Source organism: Gopherus flavomarginatus, chromosome 4 (genome assembly GCF_025201925.1).
Source record: "Gopherus flavomarginatus isolate rGopFla2 chromosome 4, rGopFla2.mat.asm, whole genome shotgun sequence".
NCBI classification, from domain to species: domain Eukaryota; kingdom Metazoa; phylum Chordata; order Testudines; family Testudinidae; genus Gopherus; species Gopherus flavomarginatus.
Window position 1 is genome coordinate 169,974,812 of NC_066620.1, and position 26,013 is coordinate 170,000,824.

General features: G+C 42.9%; 1 protein-coding gene across 13 annotated transcripts in view; it reads left to right on the top strand.

Annotated features, from left to right (window-relative positions):
• DST (dystonin) overlaps positions 1-26,013 on the top strand; it is a 452,383-nt gene that overhangs the window by 176,900 nt on the left and 249,470 nt on the right. For 8 of the 13 annotated variants that reach the window (XM_050950496.1, XM_050950497.1, XM_050950503.1 and 5 more), the window contains 3 exons: positions 6,874-6,963; positions 9,941-10,018; positions 12,693-12,785. In XM_050950496.1, the coding sequence (XP_050806453.1) occupies positions 6,874-6,963; positions 9,941-10,018; positions 12,693-12,785 (261 nt within the window). Of the gene's footprint in view, positions 1-6,873; positions 6,964-7,498; positions 7,598-9,940; positions 10,019-12,692; positions 12,786-26,013 lie in introns of all 13 variants that reach the window. The other 5 variants (XM_050950494.1, XM_050950495.1, XM_050950498.1 and 2 more) reach the window with 2 other exon arrangements.

A 26,013-nucleotide genomic window follows, 5' to 3' on the forward strand; every position in this document is an offset into this window, starting at 1 on the left:
CTTATTGGTCATGTGGTTTCAAAGAAATTCTATTTCTTTTTGATGAGAACAAAATCTCTCAAGCATGCACCCCTTACTTAACCAGTGAACATCGTTGTGCTGCAACAGGTCACTGTATTTGACTGAAACATCTTGTAAAAGAGTTTTTAAAAGATAATGTTGCAAGCTAGAAGTTGAACGTATGTAGTTCACTAATCTCATCACAATATCCATTGTGTTTTTTTTTTCAAGTCCCCAGACAATTTACCACACAAAACAATCTGGTGAATTATGCAGAGAAGTGTGTTTAATGAAGTGTGTATCACTGCCAAACATAAAAAAAGCCCTTCTCTTTCCCTGTCATAGAGGGAAGCAAGTTTGTGACAAGTAAGTTTACTTTCTGCAGATCTAAATAATTTTTTTCAAAAAGGCCCTTTACTTTTGCAAAAATGCTCTCTCCTGTGGTGTAGGTTTCTAATCGTACTAAGCACAACAATTCTTCCTTGAAAATTTCAGCATCATAAAATCTTAAGAAATAGCAAAAGCTAGGTAGTGTCACTTACGTCACTTGATTCGTCCACTGCAAGAAACATGTATTTAGAGTTTTTTAAATCGGAAAGCAGACTGACATACAGTCCTCATAAATTACCTCCAATCTTCCCACTGCTGTGGAATCAGGCAGAGGAATTTGTTTCACATGGTTCACAGTGTCATCTTTGTTTTTATTTCTAGAAAAAAACTCCTTCAGTATTTCCCACATGTGCTGCTTCACAAGTTCGGCATCCAGGAAAGGCTTTTTCTTTTTAGTTAGTACCCACATTATTCAAAGAGAAGCAGCTATTGCTTTTTCCTGCACAGTTGCTGATGTTGTGAGAATGACATTTGAAGTGTGATACGAAGACTTCCGATTTTCAATTTTGAATTTTCTCATGTTTTGCAACACTATCAAGAGGATGGGCCATGTTGAAGTTACTGTGCTTTGATTCAAAGTGCTTCCTCATGTTTACGACCTTACAGATGGATACAATGGTTTGGCATATTAGCCACAAGGTCTTGCATTTACAAGGTGTCATAATTGTTGATCACTGATTACTCTCGCCCCTCGCTCCACCGATATGGTCACAAGGTGCCCGTTATCTACCGGGTAATGAGCGTTGGGATAGGGTGGAGGCTCGATCACTGGATGTCCTCGGGAGGGTTGACAAGTGCCCCGAAGGTAGCAATGGGAATAACTCAAACAATGAGTCGTGGGGTTAAAATTGAGGGTTTATTGAATGGGTCACAAGTGAGGATGAGGAACAACTTAATACTAGTTACAACTTGGGCCTACAATATAATACTAGAACAAATAATAAAAATACTGCAATTACAAACAGAAGCTGACCCTGGTACCACTCTAAGTCCCAGTAGTTATTTAGGTCCTTCCAAGGGTTAGTAAAGGTGCTATTGGTGCTATTATTAAGCATAAATGCAATTACTTGTCTAAGTAAAAAAAAAATACAATAAGACAGTTAAAGATTGCCGTGAGACTCCGGCCAATCCCCCTTGCGTTCAAGGTTTCCTGGTTAGCGGGTTTCCCCTAGCAGGAGCCTTGGGGCGGCTGGAATCGGCTTTCGTCTCTGGCTTACAACACGATTACAGGCTCAGTTAGTTAGCAGAATTAGCAGAATTAGAAGCTAGGCATACTTACACACACAAACCACAAACGTTTCATTACCACCGGCAGACGGGTAGGCTTCTGAGAACACGGAGCCGAGGGAGACCTCGAGTTGATCAGGCTCGGTTACGGATACAGGTTTCTGCGTTTTCTCCCTTCCCACTGCTTGCACGGTGGGCAATTTATAAGGGTAATGACGTGTTCAGTTTTTTGGCCAGGTTTCTCCTAATTAGGAGATTTACAGGTGCCTCGTTACCACCCTCGGAGGGGGGGAGGGTTTCCTGGAAATGGCTGACCACAAAATTTGCCTAGCCCCAATGGTAACTTTCGGGTAATGCTTCTCGCTTGAGAGTACGTGCATGCTCGTTTCCTGAACATGGAGGCCAGGGCAAAAGCTACCTAGGGCTGTGAGACTAACAATAATAAGAAGAAAATCCTCTGTCCAGTTTGGGTTAAAAGCTCATTTTTTTCTGTCAATTTTGCAGTGCTTACTCCCACTCGCATTCATTTTTTGCTCCACCCAATGAAAAAATGGGTGGCATCTTAGCTCAGTCATAGCCAGTGCTATTGTGAGAACTTAAGATTCAGTAAGTTACTTACTAAGGAAGTCATAGGTAAGGCTAAGATTTTGTCATGGCTATTTGCAGTAAAAGTCATGGACAGGTCATGGGCAATAAAGAAAAATTCACAGAAGCCGGTGACAATCCAGGAAGTTTTTGGAAAGTGTAGGGGACAATTTCCTGGTGCAAGTGCTGGAGGACCCAACTAGGGGCAGAGCTCTTCTTGACCTGCTGCTCACAAACCAGGAAGAATTAGTAGGGGAAGCAAAAGTGGATGGGAACCTGGGAGGCAGTGATCATGAGATGGTCGAGTTCAGGATCCTGACACAAGGAAGAAAGGAGAGCAGCAGTATATGGACCCTGGACTTCAGAAAAGCAGATTTTGACTGCCTCAGGGAACTGATGAGCAGGATCCCCTGGGAGAATAACATGCGGGGGAAAGAAGTCAAGGAGAGCTGGGTGTATTTTAAAGAATCCTTATTGAGGTTACAGGAACAAACCATCCCGATGTGTAGAAAGAATAGTAAATATGGCAGGCAACCAACAGTGAAATCTTTGCTGATCTTAACCTCAAAAAAGAAACTTACAAGAAGTGGAAGATGGGACAAATGACCAGGGAGGATTATAAAAATATTGCTCAGGCATGCAGGAGTGAAATCAGGAAGGCCAAATGACACTTGGAGTTGCAGCTGGCAAGAGATGTTAAGAGTAACAAGAAGGGTTTCTTCAGGTATGTTAGCAACAAGTGGGCCCCTTACTGAATGAGGGAGGCAACCTAGTGACAGAGGATGTGGAAAAAGCTAATGTACTCAATGCTTTTTTTGCCTCTGTCTTCATGGAAAAATCATGGAGCACGTCCTCAAGGAACCAATTCTGAAGCACTTAGAAGAGAGGAAAGAGATCAGGAACAGTCAGCATGGATTCACCAAGGGCAAGTCATGCCTGACTAACCCAGTTGCCTTTTATGAGGAGATAACTGGGTCTGTGGATGAGGGGAAAGCAGTGGATGTGTTATTCCTTGACTTTAGCAAAGCTTTTGATACAGTCTCCCACAGTATTTTTGCTGGCAAGTTAAAGAAGTTTGGGCTGGATGAATGGATTATAAGGTGGATAGAAAGCTGGCTAGATTGTTGGGCTCAACAGGTAGTGATCAATGGCTCCATGTCTAGTTGGCAGCCGATATCAAGCGGAGTGCCGCAGGGTTCTGTCCCAGGGCTGGTTTTGTTCAATATCTTCATTAATGATCTGGAGGATGGCGTGGACTGCACTCTCAGCAAGTTTGCAGATGACACTAAACTGAGAGAAGTGGTAGATACGCTGGAGGGTAGGGATAGGATACAGAGAGACCTAGACAATTTAGAGGATTGGGCCAAAAGAAACCTGATGAGGTTCAACAAGGACAAGTGCAGAGTCCTGCACTTAGGACGGAAGAATCCCATGCACTGCTACAGACTAGAGACTGAATGGCTAGGAAGCAGTTCTGCAGAAAAGGACCTTGGGGTTACAGTGGATGAGAAGCCGGATACGAGTGAACAGCGTGCCCTTGTTGCCAAGAAGGCTAACAGCATTTTGGGCTGTATAAGTAGGGGCATTGCCAGCAGATCGAGGGACGTGATCATTCCCCTCTATTTGACATTGGTGAGGCCTCATCTGGAGTACTGTGTCCAGTTTTGGGCCCCACACTACAAGAAAGATGTGGAAAAATTAGACAGAGTCCAGCGGAGGGCAACAAAAATGATTAGGGGGCTGGAGCACATAACCTATGAAGAGAGGCTGAGGGAACTGGGATTGTTTAGTCTGTGGAAGAGAAGAATGAGGGAGGACTTGATAACTGCTTTCAACTACGTGAAAAGAGGTTCCAAAGAGGATGGATCTAGACTGTTCTCACTGGTAGCAGATGACAGAATAAGGAGTAATGGTCTCAAGTTGCAATGGGGGAGGTTTAGGTTAGATATTAGGAAAACTTTTTCACTAGGTGGGTCGTGAAGCACTGGAATGAGTTACCTAGGGAGGTGGTGGAATCTCCTTCCTTAGATGTTTTTAAGGTCAGGCTTGACAAAGCCCTGGCTGGGATGATTTAGTTGGGAATTGGTTGTTCTTTGAGCAGGGGGTTGGACTAGATGACGTCCTGAGGTCCCTTCCAACCCTGATATTCTATGATTCTATGACCTGTCCCTGACTTTTACTAAAAATATCCTATGATAAAATGGGAAGGGACTGAGCAGCTATGGGGTTGCTGGGAGCTCTGGAGTCCCCACCACCCATGGGGGCTCAGAGCTCCAGGGTCCCCCCTGTACCTCAGTGTTTCCCAAAGTGTGTGTTGGGTGAGGGGGATGGGCAAAGATTTAGCTGCGGAGGGTGCAGAGGATTTCTAAATTAAGATGGGGTTGCAGTGGGGCTGTGATTGGTTGTGATTTCCCTTAGGAGGACCTCAACTTTAAAAAAAAAATGGAGAATCTTCTCCCCCTCCCCCCGCCCCCGATAGCATTAATGACATTTCTGTTACTTCCTGTTTGTATTTGGGCCAGAATATACCCTATGAATAGCTGTTTTGTTTTTTGTTTTTTCCACAGTAGTTTGGTATTACCAAAATGTTTTCTTTTGGAATTTAACCTCCTTTTACAATTGACAATATATCTAACCTGATCTAATGTCCAGAAGTAGAATTATATTGCCTTTGCTGTGTGGATGTGATACATAAGTATTTTAGAAAATGTCGGTCATAATTCATAATGGAAAAATCTTCCAGATGGCTTGTTTGGACTAGTTTTCAACATAAACATAAATGTGCTTAAATGTCCCATTTAAGATTGATAGTCTTGTAAATTGCAGTAGGAACAAGGTACCTTGAACTAAAATACATTTATTTAAACCTAGCAACAAATATGTTAATTTGTTTCATAACATACAAATCCATAGCCCAGATCTAGTTCCCTACTGCAAGCAGAAGAGGAATTGGGCTGTTTCCTTATGCTGTTCTCACGCTCACAGATGTGCTGACAGTTGAGAGATCATCTCATAAATCCCACATTGGCAGAAGAATTTAGCTCCTGTGGAGGGAATAAAAGCCTAAGAAGAAACTGCCCTTTTGCATGCCACAATCAGACAGTACTCTGGAAGCTCAGAAAGCTTCCTGTAAGACAGAGGTCCACAAACTGTGGGGTGAACCACCTGGGGGAGGGGGGGGGCTTAGGAACATTTGGGAGGTGCAGCAGGGCCCAGGCCAGCCCTCACGGGTGCAGGGAGTGCCACCCAGCCACTCCCTGCCCCCAGCTCTGCTCCAGTCCTGCCTGCAGCTGCATCTCCGTCTCCCAGCCCTGCACCTGGCCCCGTCCCCAGCCTCAGCGTACCTCTGCTTCCAGCCTTGCCCCAGCCTCAGCCGTTGGCTGCAGCTCCATTCCCAGCTGAGGCAGGGGGCAGAAACGGAGCGGGGCTGGAGCCGCACCTGGCCGTAGGTCTGGCTGCTGGCCCTCACTGCAGCCTAGCTGTGGCTCTGCTCCTACCGCTGGCCGCAGCCCCGGCCCCGCACCACTCCCAGCCCCACATCCACCCCCAGCTGCATTTCCAGTGTCATCCCCCTAGCCACATTCCCCTGAGCCACGGCCCTGCTTCAGACTCCGAAGGGCGGGGCATGCAGACAGGGTAAGGGAGGGGAGCGATCCTCAAAAGTTTGGGGAACACTGCTGTATGTTTTTTTAATGGAGACCCAAAATAGGATGTAGATGAAAGCCTCACAATGTCAAAAGTGTCTGCCTCTGAGAAATGAGAGTCTCTGTGTCCCAATTTAGTATGTTGGATGGCTCTCTTGTGCCAAAATAATCCAAAATCAGAGTAGTTAGAAATGTTGACAGTCCTCTCAGAACTGCTGGATCTTAAAACATGGCCAAATTCTGTCCTTCTTTATTCTTGTGCAGCACAGTTGACGTTATTGTTCTTTCATGGAGGTAACTGAAGGCAGAATCTGGCCTAAGGGAGTGTGTTCAGGTTAAAAGATACTTTCAGAAGAGGTGGTAGAAGTACTGTTTGAGGAACTGGAACTCAGTGGGTTAGTTGAATATAATGATTCATTATAGCTATGGGATGGATAGAAAAGCGAACCAGGGGAAGAGGGAAAGCTGAGACTGATGAGATACGTTCTTGTTGATTAATGAGTGATGGGTTCCTACTAGTTTTTTGCTGTATTCGGTTCAGGGGCCAAAATATGGGTTACATTTTTGCCTGGATCCAGCCAATTTGCATGGGCTGTAAATCAGGGCAGGATTTAGCTCTGTCTGTTTTTTTTTTTTTCCGCAATTTATTCTGACTTGGGTCTGAACTGTGTCCTCCTTAATTGATCCTTACATAGGCCAAAGTTTATCAGTATTCGGCATCAGTAAACGTGGTAGGGATTACACCGTGGTTACTTTGTCAATTTGTTACCTACCTTGTGGCCTTTCCACTGTTCTTCTTTTCATATTTACTAATATATAAAAATATGGACAATGTGAAGGGGGTTGAATATAAGTTTACATTGCAGCTAATTTTGTTTTTGTATTTCTCTTGGCATAGTGACTGAACAAACCAGGAGTGGCATGTTGAGATATATGAGTGTGTACATTACAGAAAAACTGCATTGTGAATTCTTGGAAAGATACAGCATCTTAAATTTCATTTCTCTCTCCTTTTCTGTTTCTGCAGGTTCGCAAGCGTGTGAATGATCTGTATGAAGACCTGAGGGATGGACATAACTTGATATCCCTTTTAGAAGTCCTTTCTGGGGATACCCTGGTGAGCTTTTTTTAATCACTGTGCAATTATTTCAGGCCATTGTATACCCATTTATCCGGTTTGCTAAATCTTCGGATGTGGGCTGTTTGAATTCTCTTTGATATATCCCACACTATGCGACTGTTGATCCCAGAGGCATAAGTTATATTTCTGTTGATACATACCACACCATGAATAGTGTGGAAATAGCAACTATTTTTTTAGTCTTCTTCTATAATCGTGAGACTTCTTTCTTTTTATAGATTAATGCACTAGTTCTTTATCTCTTTTCCTTTTTTTTCTTTATTTTCTTTAGCAAATGTTGGATGGTTAATATTATTTCACATTAAAGAAAACAAAGTACAAATAGCAAGAAGAAAATGTCCCTGAAATTGTCTAATCCACTCCTCGGGTGTCATTTCCTTTCTTTGTGAGCATTACTTCCCTTGTTTGGTATTTGTTCTCTTCATTATGTTCTTCTGTTCATGCTCTTCTCTTCATTTGTGGCTTGTCTTGTGTCTTTGCTGTCCTATCTTCTGTCTGTTATATTCATTAGCCAAGGGAGCGAGATTTTTTGAAGACCTTACGGTTGGTGAGTTCAACAGAAGCATGCGCGTATGAACAGCATGAGGATGTGGAGGATGAGGATAAGGGGGTAGGTGTCGACCCCCATAACTATACTAACTTAGTATTTGAAGTGTGGTGACTGCTAACTTAAAAGTAACCTGTTAGTTTGTTGTTCTGCAGTAGTTCAGTGGAAAGGACAAAAGAACTTATGCTGATCAACCAGGATATACATATTCTGTGAAAGACTGATAAGATGGAGATATGGACAAAGACTTTTTTCATTCAGATCATTTGCAAACAGTGACATGCAAAGCTTTAAGATCTCCATTTATTTTCAATCACTGCACTTACAAACGTTGTACAAATACAACAGTATGTAAGTGAGAATCAAAATATTATGGAATTATGTTATTTTATATTCAGTTACACTAAGATTTCTTTTTATTTTCAATCACTGTAATTTATGTAGCAATTATGCAAATAATATAAGCAAAGGGTGAAATCTTGGCTCCATTGAATGGAATAAAACTCCCATATACAACACGTGTACAACATAATAGTATATGAAATTATGGAATTTAGATTAATTATGAAAATATTCTTTTGCTGTTTATCATCACGAAGATGGTTGATCTGATTTAACTATAGTTACTTTTCAAAGTAGATAGTGCACAGTGGTAGTTGTCATAGATATGTGTAGTGCTTCAGCTAGTAAATATATTGATTGCTTGTAGGGTTTATTTTATGGCACAGATGCTGAATTACCAATTTTTTGACTGATTTATGTCATCCAGAAGGGAAATATCTACTTTAAAACTGTAAAATGCTAAGTATTGGCTTGTCCCGAAGGAAGTTGTTTCATGCCTCTGTAGAACCCGCATTGCTAGTGTTTGCTAAAGCAACTTTGTATGTTAGGGGGCCAATTTCTATCCTTGGATGCACAACGTGTCATGCTGGTGTTGCGATTTCATTAGAATTTGTGTTCTTTCATCCAAGGGCGTAATGTGTCTCAAGACACTTGTACTTTAGCTATATAATATTTCCCCTCTGTGATCTTATATTGTTACTTTTTGACAGTCTGGACTTCAGCAAACTCTCCTTCTTTTGGAAAGTAAGATGCCAATTCTGTAGTCCTTAGTCCCACTCATGGAAGTTATTCTATGATAAAGACTGCAGGGATTGATCCAAACCTATCAGTAGTTTTAAAACAGATTGAAATCTTATATGATAACTTGAAATTCCATTTTTGTGTTTTAGTCTATGCTGCTTTTCTAGTTCCATTTTATCATGTTTCCTCTTGGCAAACACGTGATATCCCGTAGGGGGGAATATAGTTCAACTAAGGAAAATCTATGACTATCTGACTGTTTCACAGAGATTGTCTGAGGAAATACTCATATTCATCACTGAGCTGTATAAGTGGTTTGTAGTATGCTTGAGCATATTACTGGGAAAGTTTGTGAAAAATCTGAAATAAGGAAGAAGGATATTAATATTTGGATATTATGATGACATAAATTTAACTACTTTCCTCTGACAGCTAAGTAAAAAATTCTTTTTCTGTGGTAATTCTTCCTCTTGGTGATTTTACAGTAACTGCATGCTGTTTTACCATGTTTCCATTAACACACCATGCATAATTGTTTTATAGTTTCTTCTTTGTTGATTTGTTTTTGCTTTCGGATGAGGGGGATCCTTTAATTTTCTTCATGCCTCACTTTCATAAGTGTTCAAATAGTAGATCACGCAATTCTGCTAGAACAGAAGTTAATGAAACTCTGCCTGAGGAAGGAGTACACAGGCACTAAGACAGCAGTTATAGGATTTCTATTACTAGGAAAAAAAATACTTTCATGACATGTTTCTAAATATATATTTATTAATATATAATTAAACCAAAAACAAAATCTAAACACACATCACACCTGCATAGTAAGGTAAGTTTTCTTATCACATTGTTACCAGAGCTCAGAGGTACACATTATAATTATTTGTGATTTGGTTTAACTGAAGTGTTGTAAATCTTTTATTATGATGCAGTATCTAGTTACTGTATTTCTCACTATGACTTTGAGTCTGCAATCTCGTTCATATGGGTATGCCCCTGTGCCCATGAGGAGCCCTCTTGACATCAGTAGCACTTGGCAGGGACACAGGCACCTACCATAATGATCAGATTGCAGGATCGGGGCCTTTGATTCTGCTCTCCACTACCCGTGCAAATAAATTTCAACTGCAATGAAAACAGGCTTTCTATAATTCATAGCTCAGTTACTTTTCCTTAAGTTTCAGTTACACTTTTACAATAGATGTTGAAACATTAGTGTTTTAAAAATTTAAAATGGAAACTTTTAAATCAGATTTTTTTTTTTTTACCTTGTAGGAGTTTTGGTCTTTGGAAAATCTCACAACTTTCATTTTCTAATTTTAGCCCCGAGAGAAAGGTCGGATGCGTTTTCACAGACTCCAGAATGTACAAATTGCACTTGACTATTTGAAAAAACGCCAGGTACGGTAATAGTTTTAATAAATAAAACTTAAGTGAAAATTGCACTTATACAGTTAATAGAAGCTTGATGAGGGAAGGAACAGCTATGCTATTTGTTCTTTTTTACAATGCATACAGTAAAAATGGTTAGAAACATGGTTCTGATTTATTGTCGTGCCTGAACTGATGGTGGTGGACACTTGGTGATAGGAGAAATATTGAGCAAAGGTGTAAAGCCACCTTTGTTCCTCCCTTGTTCTGGGGTACAGGTGGCGGGGGGGGGGGAGAGGAGTATCATCTCACTCCCAGCAAAGCAGCTGCAGATATTGCCCTAACTTGCACCCAGCTGTCAGTGGCCCCAAGTAGCCATTCTGGCAGCTGAGAATAGCTGGAGCACATTAACACTCTGACCAGTGCTCCCTTTTCAAAGGAATTCTCCCAGCCTGCATCCTATGATGCCTTCATGTCACGGAGCAGGTAATTTGTGAGAATTCCCCAGTAATCACTTATGGTGGCTTTACAGCCCTTTGGTGCTAGCAGAGCTGGCATGAAGAGCCGTGAGCTGTGAACCGGTGCTAATAAGCATTTTTTGCTGGCTTTAAACACTTGCTGGAAGAATAGAAAAGTGATGCAATAATAATACGTTTGTTTTAAATTAAAAATGGCATCTGCTGAGTCATCTAGCAACATTTGCACAATAAGGATTCAGTCCTACACTGCTGGAGTCAATGGGAGTTTTGAAGCTAACCTCAATGGGAATAGGATCTGCACTAAGAAAACGAATGGTTGCACAAGCTGACAATCAAAAAAAGCATATTTGTGCAGTCTAGACACTGGGGTTTTGGTAGTGCTATAGCTTACTGCTAAATGGGAGACCCTGGTTCAATAAACCCATAAGACATGCAATGCGCAACCATGTGCATTTTTATTAAGGTACAGCAGTCAATGGAGATTACAGGTCTCAGCATACAGTGATCTGTTATGATCTGAGTGTTCAGGACTCTTGAATCAAGGTGGAATATTGTCTGGTGGCATTAGTGGTCTTTTCATCCTGCATGTCCATATTAAACAGGATGGTTACTATGCAGTCTGCTCTATTTTACACAGCTTAGGTGCAGCACTTGTGTCCTTGGCAAGTTTCCAATATGACCCTGATTTGTGTAAGGTTTCAGTGCCCCTGCCAGAGAGACTGCCAGTCTGGAGGAAGATGATACTTGCACACAAGTGGTTATCACAGACTTCCAGGATAAGGGAACTTTGCTAGCAGCTGGGGTAGCCCCCAAAACCCCTGAAATAGAGAAGGCACAGTCCTCTGGAGGCTCATTTATAAATGATATTTGGAAGACATCTTGCAGAAGATTCGCTGGGTGACTTCCTGTTGGAAATACTGTATTGTAATTTAGGTTAGAAAGGTCCCTAATATTCATAATTGTGAGGGTTAACTTTGGAAAAGCAAATGAATAAAATAAAAGCCATATGTGACTGTAGTGTACATTTTTGTCAAAACTGAACAGCTTTTATAATGTAGTAGGAGGAAAAAAATTAGGATCTCTTAATTTTTTTTTTATAACTCTTGGATATATTGTCTCCTTGTTCCATGGGGAATGCCTACTGACAGTAATGATATCTGTGTGGGCAGATCAAGAAGAAAATATGGCCTTACACATTAAATGTTGATACAGTGTGTAGCCTAAAGAACATACACAAATAATTATTGATTAATATAAGGATCAAGTGCATTTTATTTGGGTCATCCTTCAGTTGACAAACTAAATAGGCAAATTTATAACCAAAAATTGTCAGTAACCCATTCTGAGTGACAGTTTCAGAGTAGCAGCCGTGTTAGTCTGTATCAGCAAAAAGAACAGGAGTACCTTAGAGATGCTTTCGTGGGCAACAGATGATTTCATGTTCTGTGTATGTATATATATCTTACTATATGTTCCATTGTATGCATCTGAGGAAATGGGCTATAGTCCACGAAAGCTTAGGCTCAAATAAATTCGTTAGTCTCTAAGGTGCCACAAGTACTCCTGTTCCATTCTGAGAGAGAGATTATTGGAGTTGCAAATATGATTGACCATTGATTTTGGAACTTCAGTTAGTAATTTTAATCCTGTTCATTAACTAAGATGTGTGAAACAGTTTGAAGGTGTGAAGTGCTATATATGTGCTTATATATGATTAATTATTATCAGAAATGTAAACATTATAAAATATTGTCATTGGTTTAGTGGACCAGATTCTCTCCTGCAGCTGAGCTGTCTTTGGTGCAGGAGGGTAGGGTGCCAGGGAGCCAGTTATAGCTCCCTCAGTCTAAGGGCTGTCCTTTGCTGCTCTTGGCCCTGGGATGACTTAGAACAGTCCACTCCTGTCCCCACCCTGATCTACTACACCCTAACACAGCCTCTCTATTTCTGACATGTCCCTTACACTGGGATGGGGGACAGCTGGCACAGGAACCTTTATGCTAGCTGAGAGTTCCTCCCCACTAGGGTGGTTCTCAACTGTCCAGTTACAACCAGAAGCTGGGTCCTTTGCACTGCATAAAGGAGACAGATTGTATTGAAATGTGGCCTAATATGTTTGTTACTGAATACATTACGAATTCAAGTAGTGTTTAGTTTACAGTCAAACCCAAGTGGTAGAATAAATGTTTTCAGCTTTTACATATATTTTCTTTCCACAATGGCAGGTGAAACTGGTAAATATTAGAAATGATGACATAACAGATGGAAATCCCAAGTTGACTTTGGGGTTAATATGGACCATAATTTTGCACTTTCAGGTAAGCCTTGTTTCTCTTGACAATATACATTCAGTCAGATCCTGTGTTTTCTGGTAGGCAATTATTGTGAGTGCATGAATCAGTTGCAGTAGCAATCTGCAGAAACTCTGTAACATGGGATCTCTCTTTTCCAGTGTTTGAAAATTCTGATGACTTATATGATCAAATACACATATTGAATCATAATCTAGTTAGTTAGACATCTCATTCCCTATTTGTAGAGAGATCACAAAAGTAACCTATTTTATGATTAATTCCATAAAAAACAATGCTTTTTGTGCATTTCTTTCAGTTCTAAAAAAAGGGTCTTGTTTTGTTGCTCACATACAGGCTTCTTTTGTTGAAAAATAAGATCAGAAAAATACAGTTGTTTTTGCATCTTTTGGAGTTGCAGTTTCCTGCTGATTTTGAAAATTAAAAAAATATTACTTTCAACATTTTCTAAAAATACAGATCTGTTAAAAACATTTCATTTAGAAGGCAACACGTGATGGTAATACTTGATCACAGTGGACTGGCATTATAATTTTTGCGCAGTGGTTGGATTGTGTACAGTATCATTCATCTTTACAGTATGTGGTATATAATTGCTTCTCAACATTAGGGTTCGACAGTGGCACTGGAGATAGATGATGTAATGCATATGCTTTCTAACTCTAAATCCTAAACAGGACTAGGAAGGAGCATAAATATATAGGAAAAATGCTATGTTCATATATGTATTTCTGAAAATTGGAACAGGTAGGGGTTAAGTAGCCTTATATTCACTAGAACTATTCATGTCTTATGCATAAGCACCTTCAGAATTGGCCTGTTGGTTATCTTGTTATCACTATTGTGAAGCACCAAGGAGAGTTTTGGGTGCATGTAAAATGACAATGAGAGTAAACCCCTCAAGTAACTGTCCCTATCTATAAAGAATAATGAGGGAAATAAATATATAAATTATGTGAACCACTTTGACGAGGTGTTGACCATTATTTTCCATGAGCTGGCTAACTGCACAAGACTTAAATAGGAAACTTCTTGAGTTGCAGTTGCAGATCTAATCCAGAGTCTCATTTAATGTTTCCACCAACCTGTACATTATGTCATACCAAAATGCACTAGCTGTGATCTAATGTGTGAGCCTTGAACAGAACTAGAGTTTTAAAAATAAATAACTATTAAACCACTCTAGGAAATATGAAATAACTAAAAATTAGAAATTCAAATTGTTGGGAGTTCTGCCTCTTCGCACGTGAATGGGTGCACTCTCTGGACCAAATTCAGAGGTGATTTTTAAGTTAAATACCTTTGCTCTATAATATAGATTTCTTTACACATTGGAGCCTGATCCTCTCATCAGTTGCCTGCACACAACTTCTTTTGAAGCCTATGGTAGCTTGATGCAGTTGATGGGATAATCAGGTTCACGGGATGTAAGTAGATCCAAGGGAGAGTGAATATGAGAGATCTAACATATAATAATACTATAATACAACTTAGATTGACCCGTCCCTCCCCCAGCCCCCCCAGTGTAGACCAGGCCTGTGTAGCAAATTCTTCCTTCATATCTATACAAATCCAATAAAAATAGAGTTGCACAGATATAAATAAAGGTAGAATTTGGTCCTGTAAAAATATGTACAAATTTTGCAAAATATTGTCTGTATAAATGCATGAACTTTTGTTTCCAATGTCCTGAATTTAAAAATACTCCCAGCTGATCTGCACTTATCTTAATTACAGCTGATTTAAGAAAGAAGGAAAATAACTTCCAGATTAAAAAGGCCCCAAATCTGCCAAACTTCAGGAGTCTCAGGCACTTCCAAACTATCACCCAACAGACTTTATCTTCCTCAGCTTCCATTGTCAGACTTGTCTTCACATGCCACCCATATCTTTAACCTGTGTCCCATCCCAGCAGCCCATGTTCCATCCAGCCCTGCACACCCTGGATAATAAAATGCAGAGAAAGCATCATTCTTTCAGATGCAGTGTGGGCTGGCATTATCTCTTTCCTCTAATCAGCCAGCATGTGTTTTTGCCATTGGTATTCTTGCCTGTTAGGGTATGTCTACACTGCAGCTCAGAATGTGCTTCCCAGCACAGATAGACAGGCAGGTGCTAGCTGTGCTGCAGCTAGCATGCTAAAAGTAGCAATGTAGTGGGGAGTAGCACAGGCAGTGACTCGGGCTAGGTGCCCGAGAACATATCCTGAGGATCTGGGTGGGTTGTACACAGGCAGCTAGCTTGAGCCGCTGCCCATACTAACCCTGGCTGCACTGCTAGTTTAGCACGCTAGCCTGAGCAGAGCTAAGGCATATCTGTCTGCATGTTCTGGGAAGCATGCTTACAGCAGTAGTGTAGACATACCCTTACTCTGGTCTCTGCTCCATGCTAATCTGTTTGCCAGTAGATTCTTCCTCAGTCTGTCTCAAGGCAGTCTGTTAGTCTATTGACTCAATCGTGTAACTGTTTTCCTTGCAGACAAGAGTAGGAAGGAGGGTCTAGTGCAGTGGTTTTCAAACTGGGGTATGCATATCCCTAGGGGTACGCAAGCTCTCGTCAGGGGATACGCGAGAAAAATCCTGTAATGGCGGACAACACACTTTATTTAATAAGATTTGGCATTCTAATCATAGGTGTATTATGACCCTGCTTAGATGGGAGTACACTGTAGACTACATTATTTGGAAAGGGGTACACAGCCTAAAAAGTCTGAAAAGCTCTATTGGATATAGCACCAGGCTGAGATGCAGGAGATTCGCTCCCATCCCTCTGAGCAGGAACCCTCTTTTTGTTCTGTGTTTGTACAGCAGCTAGTATAATGGAGTCTCGGTCTGTGACTTGGGTGCCTAGGTGCTAGGATAATACAAATAATAATAAAGATAAGAAGACCTGTGTCCCAGTCCCAGCTACTCTGGATATAGCTTCCCACCTCAAATACAGATGTACTGTGTGATACCATCCCCCATCTTTAAAATGGGGATAATAGTCCCTTACCTTGTAGGGGTGTTTTAGAGGATAACATCCACTAATAATTGTGAAATGCTCTATTGTCATCGTGGTGAAGGACATATGAGCACCTGAATAGACAGACACACAAAGCCTGCCCAACTACCATGGCCTTCCTGTTTCCTTTGTCAGGTTACTAAATGGTCATAATGTGAAATTTTGACGCCCAGCATCCATGTGTCCTCCTCTTCTTTGGTTATTTTAACTCCTCCTCTTGGCTGGCAGCAGTCTATGAGGCATGCTGCCTGCTTTTCTGCCCTCTGTGCTTTGATCACGTGGATATGGGATTGAGATTCTGGGAGTTGGGCTGTTCTTCCTGCCATCCTCCTTTCATGCCTATTTTTGGTCTTCTAGCAGAGTTGGCTGGCCTTGAACTCACTCCAGACACTGGGCCACCATCCCAAGGATTCATGTTTAATCTGCTTCTGATTTAAAACAGCTAGCAGAAGGTCAAGGACTGATCTTTTCAAAGATTTAAAGATGGAGTCAACACAGTCAGTGGTCTAATCTTTGGCTGTTAGAGGGGATGAATTAAGCTACATACCCTTGAGATTTTTGATTCCCAGCATGAAGCATTGGAGCATAAAAGACAGCTTTTAAAGGAGATGCATTAACAGGTGTGTTGTAAACAAGACTCGAGAAGTCATTCTTCCGCTTTACTCTGCGCTGGTTAGGCCTCAACTGGAGTATTGTGTCCAGTTCTGGGCACCGCATTTCAAGAAAGATGTGGAGAAATTGGAGAGGGTCCAGAGAAGAGCAACAAGAATGATTAAAGGTCTTGAGAACATGACCTATGAAGGAAGGCTGAAGGAATTGGGTTTGTTTAGTTTGGAAAAGAGAAGACTGAGAGGGGACATGATAGCAGTTTTCAGGTATCTAAAAGGGTGTCATCAGGAGGAGGGAGAAAACTTGTTCACCTTAGCCTCCAATGATAGAACAAGAAGCAATGGGCTTAAACTGCAGCAAGGGAGATTTAGGTTGGACATTAGGAAAAAGTTCCTAACTGTCAGGGTAGTTAAAGACTGGAATAGATTGCCTAGGGAAGTTGTGGAATCTCCATCTCTGGAGATATTTAAGAGTAGGTTAGATAAATGTCTATCAGGGATGGTCTAGACAGTATTTGGTCCTGCCATGAGGGCAGGGGACTGGACTCGATGACCTCTCGAGGTCCCTTCCAGTCCTAGAGTCTATGAGTCTATGAGTCTATACTTGCCCTATTTTTGTTCCAGAAGAACTCACATCCAGCAACTTGTCATATTTGCTAAACCTCAGCTAAAAAAACTGGGCTGGATTTTCTGGAGTTGTTGCAGCTATCAGAATCACAACAAAGGCAATATGCAATGAAGAAGAGCTCTGTGTAGCTCAGAGTTTGTCTTTCTCATCAACAGAGGTTGGTCCAGTAAAGAGATTCTCTAAAGCACCTTACCTCAGCAAAGGCAATAGCCATTTGAGCTGTTGGACTGGCCAGTCATATTTAGACTGCGCTCCTAAACATGGTACATTACATTGCCATTTGGCTCATCTGGTTGATTCTCTCCAGCAGTAGCTGGGTAGGCCTCATAAACTCACCCACTAAGAGCATGTTCCTTTTCTACTTTGCCTGAAGTCATCTCACCGGATACCTTCCATATCCCTTTCCTGGGTCTTTCTCTGTTGCTGAAGTCTGTGAGCTGTTGGGTACCTGCAAGCTTAGCAGCTCTTTCTGATTTTGAGGCAGTAATTGCACGAATAAGCTGACACAACTGTGGAGATGAGCTTCTGTTTATGCTGGAAGGTAGTCCTCTTGGTTTCCTTTCTGGGGCCCTTTTGACCTTAGTCCCAGATTTGGACCTTAGCGTCCAAAATATGGGGGTTAGCATGAAAACCTCCAAGCTTAGTTACCAGCTTGGACCTGGTACCTGCTGCCACCACCCAAAAAATTAGAGTGTTTTGGGGCACTCTGGTCCCCCTGAAAAACCTTCCCTGGGAACCCCAAGACCCAAATCCCTTGAGTCTCACAACAAAGGGAAATAATCCTTTTTCCCTTCCCCCCTCCAGGTGCTCCTGGAGAGATACACAGACACAAGCTCTGTGAATCCAAACAGAGTGAATCTCCCTCTCTGTTCCCAATCCTGGAAACAAAAAGTACTTTCCTATTCCCCCAGAGGGAATGCAAAATCAGGCTAGCAATCCAACACACAGATCTCCCCTGATTTCTTCCTCCCACCAATTCCCTGGTGAGTACAGACTCAATTTCCCTGAAGTAAAGAAAAACTCCAACAGGTCTTAAAAGAAAGCTTTATATAAAAAGAAAGAAAAATTCATATAAATGGGCTCTCTGTATTAAGATTATACAACACAGGGTCAATTGCTTAAAAGAATATTGAATAAACAGCCTTATTCTAAAAGAATACAAATCAAAGCACTCCAGCACTTATATTCATGCAAATACCAAAGAAAAGAAACCATAGAACTTACTATCTGATCTCTTTGTCCTTACACTTAGAAACAGAAGACTAGAAAGTAGAAATTACTTCTCCAAAGCTCAGAGAAAGCAGGCAGGCAGACAAAAAGACTCAGACACAAACTCCCTCCACCCAGAGTTGAAAAAATCCGGTTTCCTGATTGGTCCTCTGGTCAGGTGCTTCAGGTGGAAGAGACATTAACCCTTAGCTATCTGTTTATGACACGCCCCCCAAATTGCAGACAGTGGGGAAGCTCACTGGCGGCGATTTCCTTCTAGAACTTTAAAATAAACAGATTAATACAACACATGCACCTTTACATATACCCCTAAGTATATAACTAACAGACTTCTACATTTTAAGAACACTTTTTAACTACTGAATTCTGGGAAACTCTCACGGGAGAGTGCATCAGCTACTTTGTTAGAAGCTCCTGTGATGTGCTGAATTTCAAAATCAAAATCTTGGAGAGCTAAACTCCAACGAAGAAGTTTCTTGTTGTTCCCCTTGGCAGTATGAAGCCACTTTAGTGCAGCATGGTCAGTTTGTAGTTGGAACTGCCGTCCCCAAACATATGGGCGTAGCTTTTCCAGGGCGTACACAATGGCATAGCATTCCTTTTCACTGACTGACCAGTGACTTTCCCTCTCAGACAGTTTCTTGCTGAGAAACACGACAGGATGGAAGTTGTGATCTGTTGCTTCCTGCATGAGCACTGCTCCTATACCACGCTCAGATGCATCCGTGGTTACTAGGAATGGCTTGTCAAAGTCCGGGGCCCTGAGCACAGGGTCAGACATGAGCATCGCCTTACGCTGGGTAAAGGCCTTTTGACACTCATCAGTCCACTTAACTGCATTTGGCTGGGTCTTTTTGGTCAGGTCGGTCAGTGGGGCAGCGATTTGGCTGTAGTGTGGTACAAATCGCCTGTAGTATCCGGCCAAGCCTAAGAAGGATTGGACCTGCTTCTTGGACCGTGGGACAGGCCACTTTTGGATAGCATCCACCTTGGCCTGTAGGGGGTTTATGGTTCCTCGACCCACCTGGTGCCCCAGGTAAGTCACTCTGTTTTGGCCTATTTGACACTTTTTGGCTTTAACAGTTAGTCCTGCCTGCCTGATGCGCTCAAAGACCTTTTCCAGGTGTAGTAGGTGTTCGGGCCAGGAGTCTGAAAAAATGGCCACATCATCGAGGTAGGCAACTGCAAATTCTCCCAGTCCAGCTAGTAGACCATCTACCAGCCTCTGGAAGGTGGTGGGTGCATTTCGAAGGCCGAAAGGAAGGACATTGAATTCATACACCCCCGCATGGGTGACGAATGCTGACCTCTCCTTGGCAGGTTCATCTAGCGGTACTTGCCAGTACCCCTTGGTTAAGTCTATTGTAGAGATGAACTGGGCACGTCCCAACTTTTCCAATAGCTCATCGGTACGTGGCATTGGATAGTTGTCCGGACGAGTTACTGCATTTAGCTTACGGTAGTCCACGCAAAAGCGTATTTCCCCATCTGGTTTGGGTACCAGAACCACTGGAGATGCCCATGCACTGGTAGATGAGCGGATTATACCCATCTGTAGCATGTTCTGGATCTCCTGTTCTATAGCAGCTTGAGCATGAGGAGACACTCGGTAGGGTGGGGTTCTGATTGGGTGAGCATTACCTGTATCAATGGAGTGGTATGCCCGTTCAGTCTGTCCTGGGGTGGCTGAGAACAATGGGGCGAAGCTAGTGCACAGCTCCTTGATTTGTTGCCGCTGCAGACGTTCCAGGGTGGTTGAGAGGTTCACCTCTTCCACGCCACCGTCTTTTTTCCCGTCGTAGTAGACACCGTCAGGCCACTCAGCATCATCTCCCTGGACTGTAAACTGACAAACCTGTAAGTCTCTGGAATAAAAAGGCTTGAGAGAATTAACATGGTACACTTTAGGCTTTAGGGAGGAATTGGGAAATGCTATGAGGTAGTTTACAGCTCCCAGGCGCTCTTGGACCGTGAATGGCCCTTCCCATGATGCTTCCATTTTATGGGCCTGTTGCGCCTTCAAGACCATAACCTGGTCTCCTACCTTGAAGGACCGATCTCTGGCATGTCTGTCATACCAGGCCTTTTGCTCTTTTTGAGCATCCTTTAGGTTCTCTCTAGCAAGGGCTAAAGAGTGTCGGAGGGTGCTTTGTAGGTTGCTTACAAAGTCCAGAGTGTTAGTTCCTGGAGAAGGCGTAAACCCCTCCCATTGCTGCTTCACCAACTGTAATGGCCCCTTAACCTCGTGACCATACACAAGTTCAAATGGTGAAAACCCTAAACTGGGATGTGGTACAGCCCTGTAGGCAAACAGCAACTGCTGCAACACTAGGTCCCAATTATTGGAGAATTCGTTGATGAATTTTCGTATCATGGCCCCCAAAGTTCCATTGAACCTTTCAACCAGGCCATTGGTTTGATGGTGGTACGGGGTGGCAACCAAGTGATTCACCCCATGAGTTTCCCACAGTTTTTCCATGGTCCCTGCCAGGAAATTAGACCCTGAATCTGTAAGGATGTCGCAGGGCCAACCTACCCTGGCAAAGATGTCTGTTAGGGCCAGGCACACAGTGTTAGCCCTGGTGTTGCCTAGAGCGACTGCTTCTGGCCATCGGGTAGCAAAGTCCACTAAAGTCAGTACGTACTGCTTTCCTCTGGGCGTCTTTTTTGGGAAAGGGCCCAGAATATCCACAGCTACTCGCTGAAATGGGACCTCAATTATGGGGAGTGGCTGGAGAGGGGCCTTGACCTGGTCTTGAGGCTTTCCCACTCTTTGGCATACCTCACAAGACCGGACATACTTGGCAACGTCCTTGCCCATCCCCTCCCAGTGGAAGGACTTCCCCAACCGGTCCTTGGTTCTGTTCACCCCAGCATGGCCACTGGGATGATCATGGGCTAAGCTTAAGAGCTTCCCCCGGTACTTAGTTGGAACCACCAACTGTTTTTGCGGCTGCCATTCTTCCCGGTGTCCACCAGAAAGAATTTCCTTGTATAAAAGTCCTTGGTCTATAACAAACCGGGATCGATTAGAAGAGCTGAGAGGCGGTGGGGTGCTCCGTGCCGCCGCCCAAGCTTTCTGAAGGCTGTCATCTGCTTCCTGCTCAGCCTGGAACTGTTCCCTTGAGGCTGGGGTCACCAGTTCTTCCTCAGACTGTGGACTTGGGCTTGGTCCCTCTGGAAGCGATGTAGGTGATGGGGTTGTTTCCGTTGCTGGTGCACCTGAGGGTATTTCAGGCTCTGGCTGAGCCTTTTGGGTATGGCTGTCTGTTGCTTCTGCCAGTTTTGGCTCGCTGGCGCCCTCTGGCGTTGAGTTTGAAGATGGGGTTGCAATGGCTGGTGCTGGTTGCTGTTCCAGTTCCGGGCCTGGGACTGGAGGTGCTGTGGCTGTTTCAGTGGTTGGCAAGGAATCCGGGTCCACTACCTCTGTCTGGGTCTCTGGTAACACAGACGGGGCCTCTGTGGACGGCTCAGGAACAGGAATGGGTCTGGAAGCTTGCCTGGTTTGGCTACGTGTAACCATTCCCACTCTCTTGGCCCGCCTCACCTGGTTGGCCAAGTCTTCCCCCAGTAGCATGGGGATAGGATAATTGTCATAGACTGCAAAAGTCCACATTCCTGACCAGCCTTTGTACTGGACAGGCAGTTGAGCTGTAGGCAAGTCTACAGCTTGTGACATGAAGGGGTAAATTGTAACTTTGGCCTTTGGGTTGATGAATCTGGGGTCAACGAAGGATTGGTGGATAGCTGACACTTGTGCCCCCGTGTCTCTCCACGCAGTAACCTTCTTTCCGCCCACTCTCAAATTTTCCCTTCGCTCCAAGGGTATTTGAGAGGCATCCGGGCCTGGGGATCTTTGATGTGATGGTGGTGTAATGAATTGCACTCGCATGGTGTTCTTGGGACAGTTGGCCTTGATATGTCCCAGTTCATTACACTTAAAGCATCTTCCATCTGATGGGTCACTGGGCCGAAGTGAGTTACTGGAGACTGGTGAGGTGGAAGAGTAGGGCGTCTGTGGCTTGACTTGGGTTGTATGTGGGGTCTTTGGCTGTCCTCGGTTGTAGGGTTTATGGTCTGTGTGCCCCCGGGGGTAATCGTTCCCCTTGACAGTAGCTTTCTTGCTTTCTGCCAGTTCCATCCATTTGGCTCCAATCTCCCCCGCCTCAGCGATATCTTTGGGATTTCCATCTTGTATGTACCGTGTGATGTCTTCAGGAACACCATCCAAGAACTGCTCCATTTGTATGAGGAGGGTCAGTTCTTCCAAGGTTTGAATGTTGTTTCCTGTTATCCAGGCCTCATAGTTTTTTGCAATGTAGTAGGCGTGTTTGGGAAATGACACCTCTGGTTTCCACTTTTGGGTTCTGAAGCGCCGACGGGCATGATCTGGGGTTATCCCCATTCTGTATGTGGCCTTGGTTTGAAAAAGTTTATAGTCATTCATTTGCTGCTTAGGCATTTCAGCTGCCACCTCTGCTAAAGGTCCACTGAGCTGTGACCTTAATTCTACCATGTACTGGTCTTCGGGAATGCTGTACCCAAGACAGGCTCTTTCAAAATTTTCCAAGAAGGCCTCGGTGTCATCACCTGCCTTGTAGGTGGGAAATTTCCTGTGCTGTGGAGCAATAATTGGCGCCGGGTTGTTAAGGTTGGCTGGCACATGCAGCCCAGCTTTTGCCAACTCCAGTTCATGTTTTCTCTGTTTTTCCTTCTCTTCATTCTCTTTTTGTTGTTTTTCCATTTCTTTTTGTTGTTTTTCCATTTCTTTTTGTTGTTTTTCCATTTCTCGGTGGTGGGCCGCCTCCTCTTCTTCTTGCTTCCTTCTGTGGGCCAACTCTTCTTCTGCCTGTTTCCTTCGGTAGGCTACCTCTTCTTCTTCTAGTTTTCTTTTGTGTGCTGCCTCTTGGGCTGCTTGTTCTCTTTGGAAGGCTGCCAGTTCTCTTTGGTAGGCTGCCTGTTCTCTTTGGTAGGCTGCCTCTCTGATCTGTTCTTCTCTTTCTTTCATCTCCATCTCTTTTTGTTTTATTTCCAGTTGTCGCCTGTGTTCAGCTTCTCTGAATTGTTCTTCGGCCTCAATTTTTGCCTTAGAAGTCATGGTTCCTGTTTTCTTGGGTTGGGGTGCCCTCCGGTGTTTATTTTCTGAACTGCAGGTTCTCTGTTGCCTCCTGGAGTCTGCCTAGCAACAGTGCCTTTTTTCCCTTTCTCTCTCTAGCTAATGTTCAATGAAGGGAAACCAGAAAAACCACCTTATTTGCATGCATATAAGTGCTGGTTCTTGCCTCCTAATGGGAGGGCTATTGCATGACAAAAGACCCTTAACAGTCTGGTAATGGCTTCTCGCTTAACATGCAAGCCACAAACTGCCAGAGAGAGCAGAAAAAAAAATTCTCTCTGGTTCCCTTTTAAAACCAACTGTTTCTCTCTGCTAAAAAGCCCTTAGCAGAGAAAAGAAAAATATAATATTCCTACTGGCTTCTGGATTCTGTCTATATCCCACCAGCTGCCACTCATATCATAACCTTAGTCCCAGATTTGGACCTTAGCGTCCAAAATATGGGGGTTAGCATGAAAACCTCCAAGCTTAGTTACCAGCTTGGACCTGGTACCTGCTGCCACCACCCAAAAAATTAGAGTGTTTTGGGGCACTCTGGTCCCCCTGAAAAACCTTCCCTGGGAACCCCAAGACCCAAATCCCTTGAGTCTCACAACAAAGGGAAATAATCCTTTTTCCCTTCCCCCCTCCAGGTGCTCCTGGAGAGATACACAGACACAAGCTCTGTGAATCCAAACAGAGTGAATCTCCCTCTCTGTTCCCAATCCTGGAAACAAAAAGTACTTTCCTATTCCCCCAGAGGGAATGCAAAATCAGGCTAGCAATCCAACACACAGATCTCCCCTGATTTCTTCCTCCCACCAATTCCCTGGTGAGTACAGACTCAATTTCCCTGAAGTAAAGAAAAACTCCAACAGGTCTTAAAAGAAAGCTTTATATAAAAAGAAAGAAAAATTCATATAAATGGGCTCTCTGTATTAAGATGATACAACACAGGGTCAATTGCTTAAAAGAATATTGAATAAATAGCCTTATTCTAAAAGAATACAAATCAAAGCACTCCAGCACTTATATTCATGCAAATACCAAAGAAAAGAAACCATAGAACTTACTATCTGATCTCTTTGTCCTTACACTTAGAAACAGAAGACTAGAAAGTAGAAATTACTTCTCCAAAGCTCAGAGAAAGCAGGCAGGCAGACAAAAAGACTCAGACACAAACTCCCTCCACCCAGAGTTGAAAAAATCCGGTTTCCTGATTGGTCCTCTGGTCAGGTGCTTCAGGTGGAAGAGACATTAACCCTTAGCTATCTGTTTATGACATAAGCTGACACAACTGTGGAGATGAGCTTCTGTTTATGCTGGAAGGTAGTCCTCTTGGTTTCCTTTCTGGGGCCCTTTGGTGCTCAGATAAGCAATTTTAAGTTTCAGGTTGTATTTAGCATACATTTAGCTCTTTGTGTAGAGTCCTGTATGTGGTCTGCTTTCTGCTGTGCTACTCAAGGTAGATCTCCTGGCTGGTTTCTGATAAGAAGGTTGCTGTTGTACTGAGGACGAACACTTTTAGTTAACTGTGGCAAGCCCCTTTGGTGCTGATTCTCCACTTCATCTGCTGTGCTGTAGAGGCAAAAAGAGACCATAAAGAAACCATTTAAAAATCTATCTTAACTCATTAAAACCCAGTTTTGCTCATGTTACTTAAAGACAGTAGACTCTGGAGTCAGTTTAGAGTCTGCTTTATTCCTGCTAACTACATGGCAAGGAATTATAAAGAATAAATCAAAAATGTAACTCTGTGTATAAAAACTGGGTGAACACAGTGCTGCAAACTAATGACCCACGTGACTTTCTGCTGGTGATGTCACCATAAGCAGTAACACTGCAATTCAAAGTCAATAAAAGAATACAAGTTAGGCCATCACATAAGGATATTCTTGATTATAGTAAAAGGAGGCTATGTTTATATACCAGTAAACAGATGAATGCCATGAGTTAAGCAATAACCTTCCATGGCCGTTTGATATCTTAATCTTAACCTCTTGTTTGCACGCAAGCCTCTCACACAGACACAAATCAAGTTATAATCAAATTCAGTGTTAATAGGTATAGTTTTCACCTGTTTATGTGTGTGTTTGTGTCAGATAAATTCTATCTGTAGTCTCTCTTTAATGCTCTTTGAGGAAATTCGTCCTTAACTCCAGTGGGTTTGAATTTGGCCCTTTGCTTTGTTTTTATCTAACATACAGCCACAGGTGGCCAGTTGGATATCTGGGTCTTCATACTTGCTAATAGTGTTCAGCTTCACTTCAGGTGTGGTCAGCTTGTCATCATGGTCCAGGTTGGCTTCTGTCTAAGGTCTTGTGACTGATGTCATCAGGGTCCAGATTTATTCCCCAGGTTTTCACTTGGAGTTCAGTGGTAGCTTCCTGTCATGCTTTAGGATAATCATATTTCTAAGTCTTAGCTGTCTGATTTAGAGGGAAACCTCAGTTTCCCATTTCTGAATCTCCAATTTAACTGCACACTCTGCGTTAACTTCAGTGACACAAGTCTCAGCAAGCAATCATTAGTTAACCTTGTTTTCTTTTTTTTCAATCTTTGTCATTTTATCGCTTACCCTTTCATTAGTCGTGTGTTAAGACAGGATGGCATAAATGCATAGTTGTGAAAGCTCTTATTACTGGTAATGGCTGTAAATTGTAAATTCCC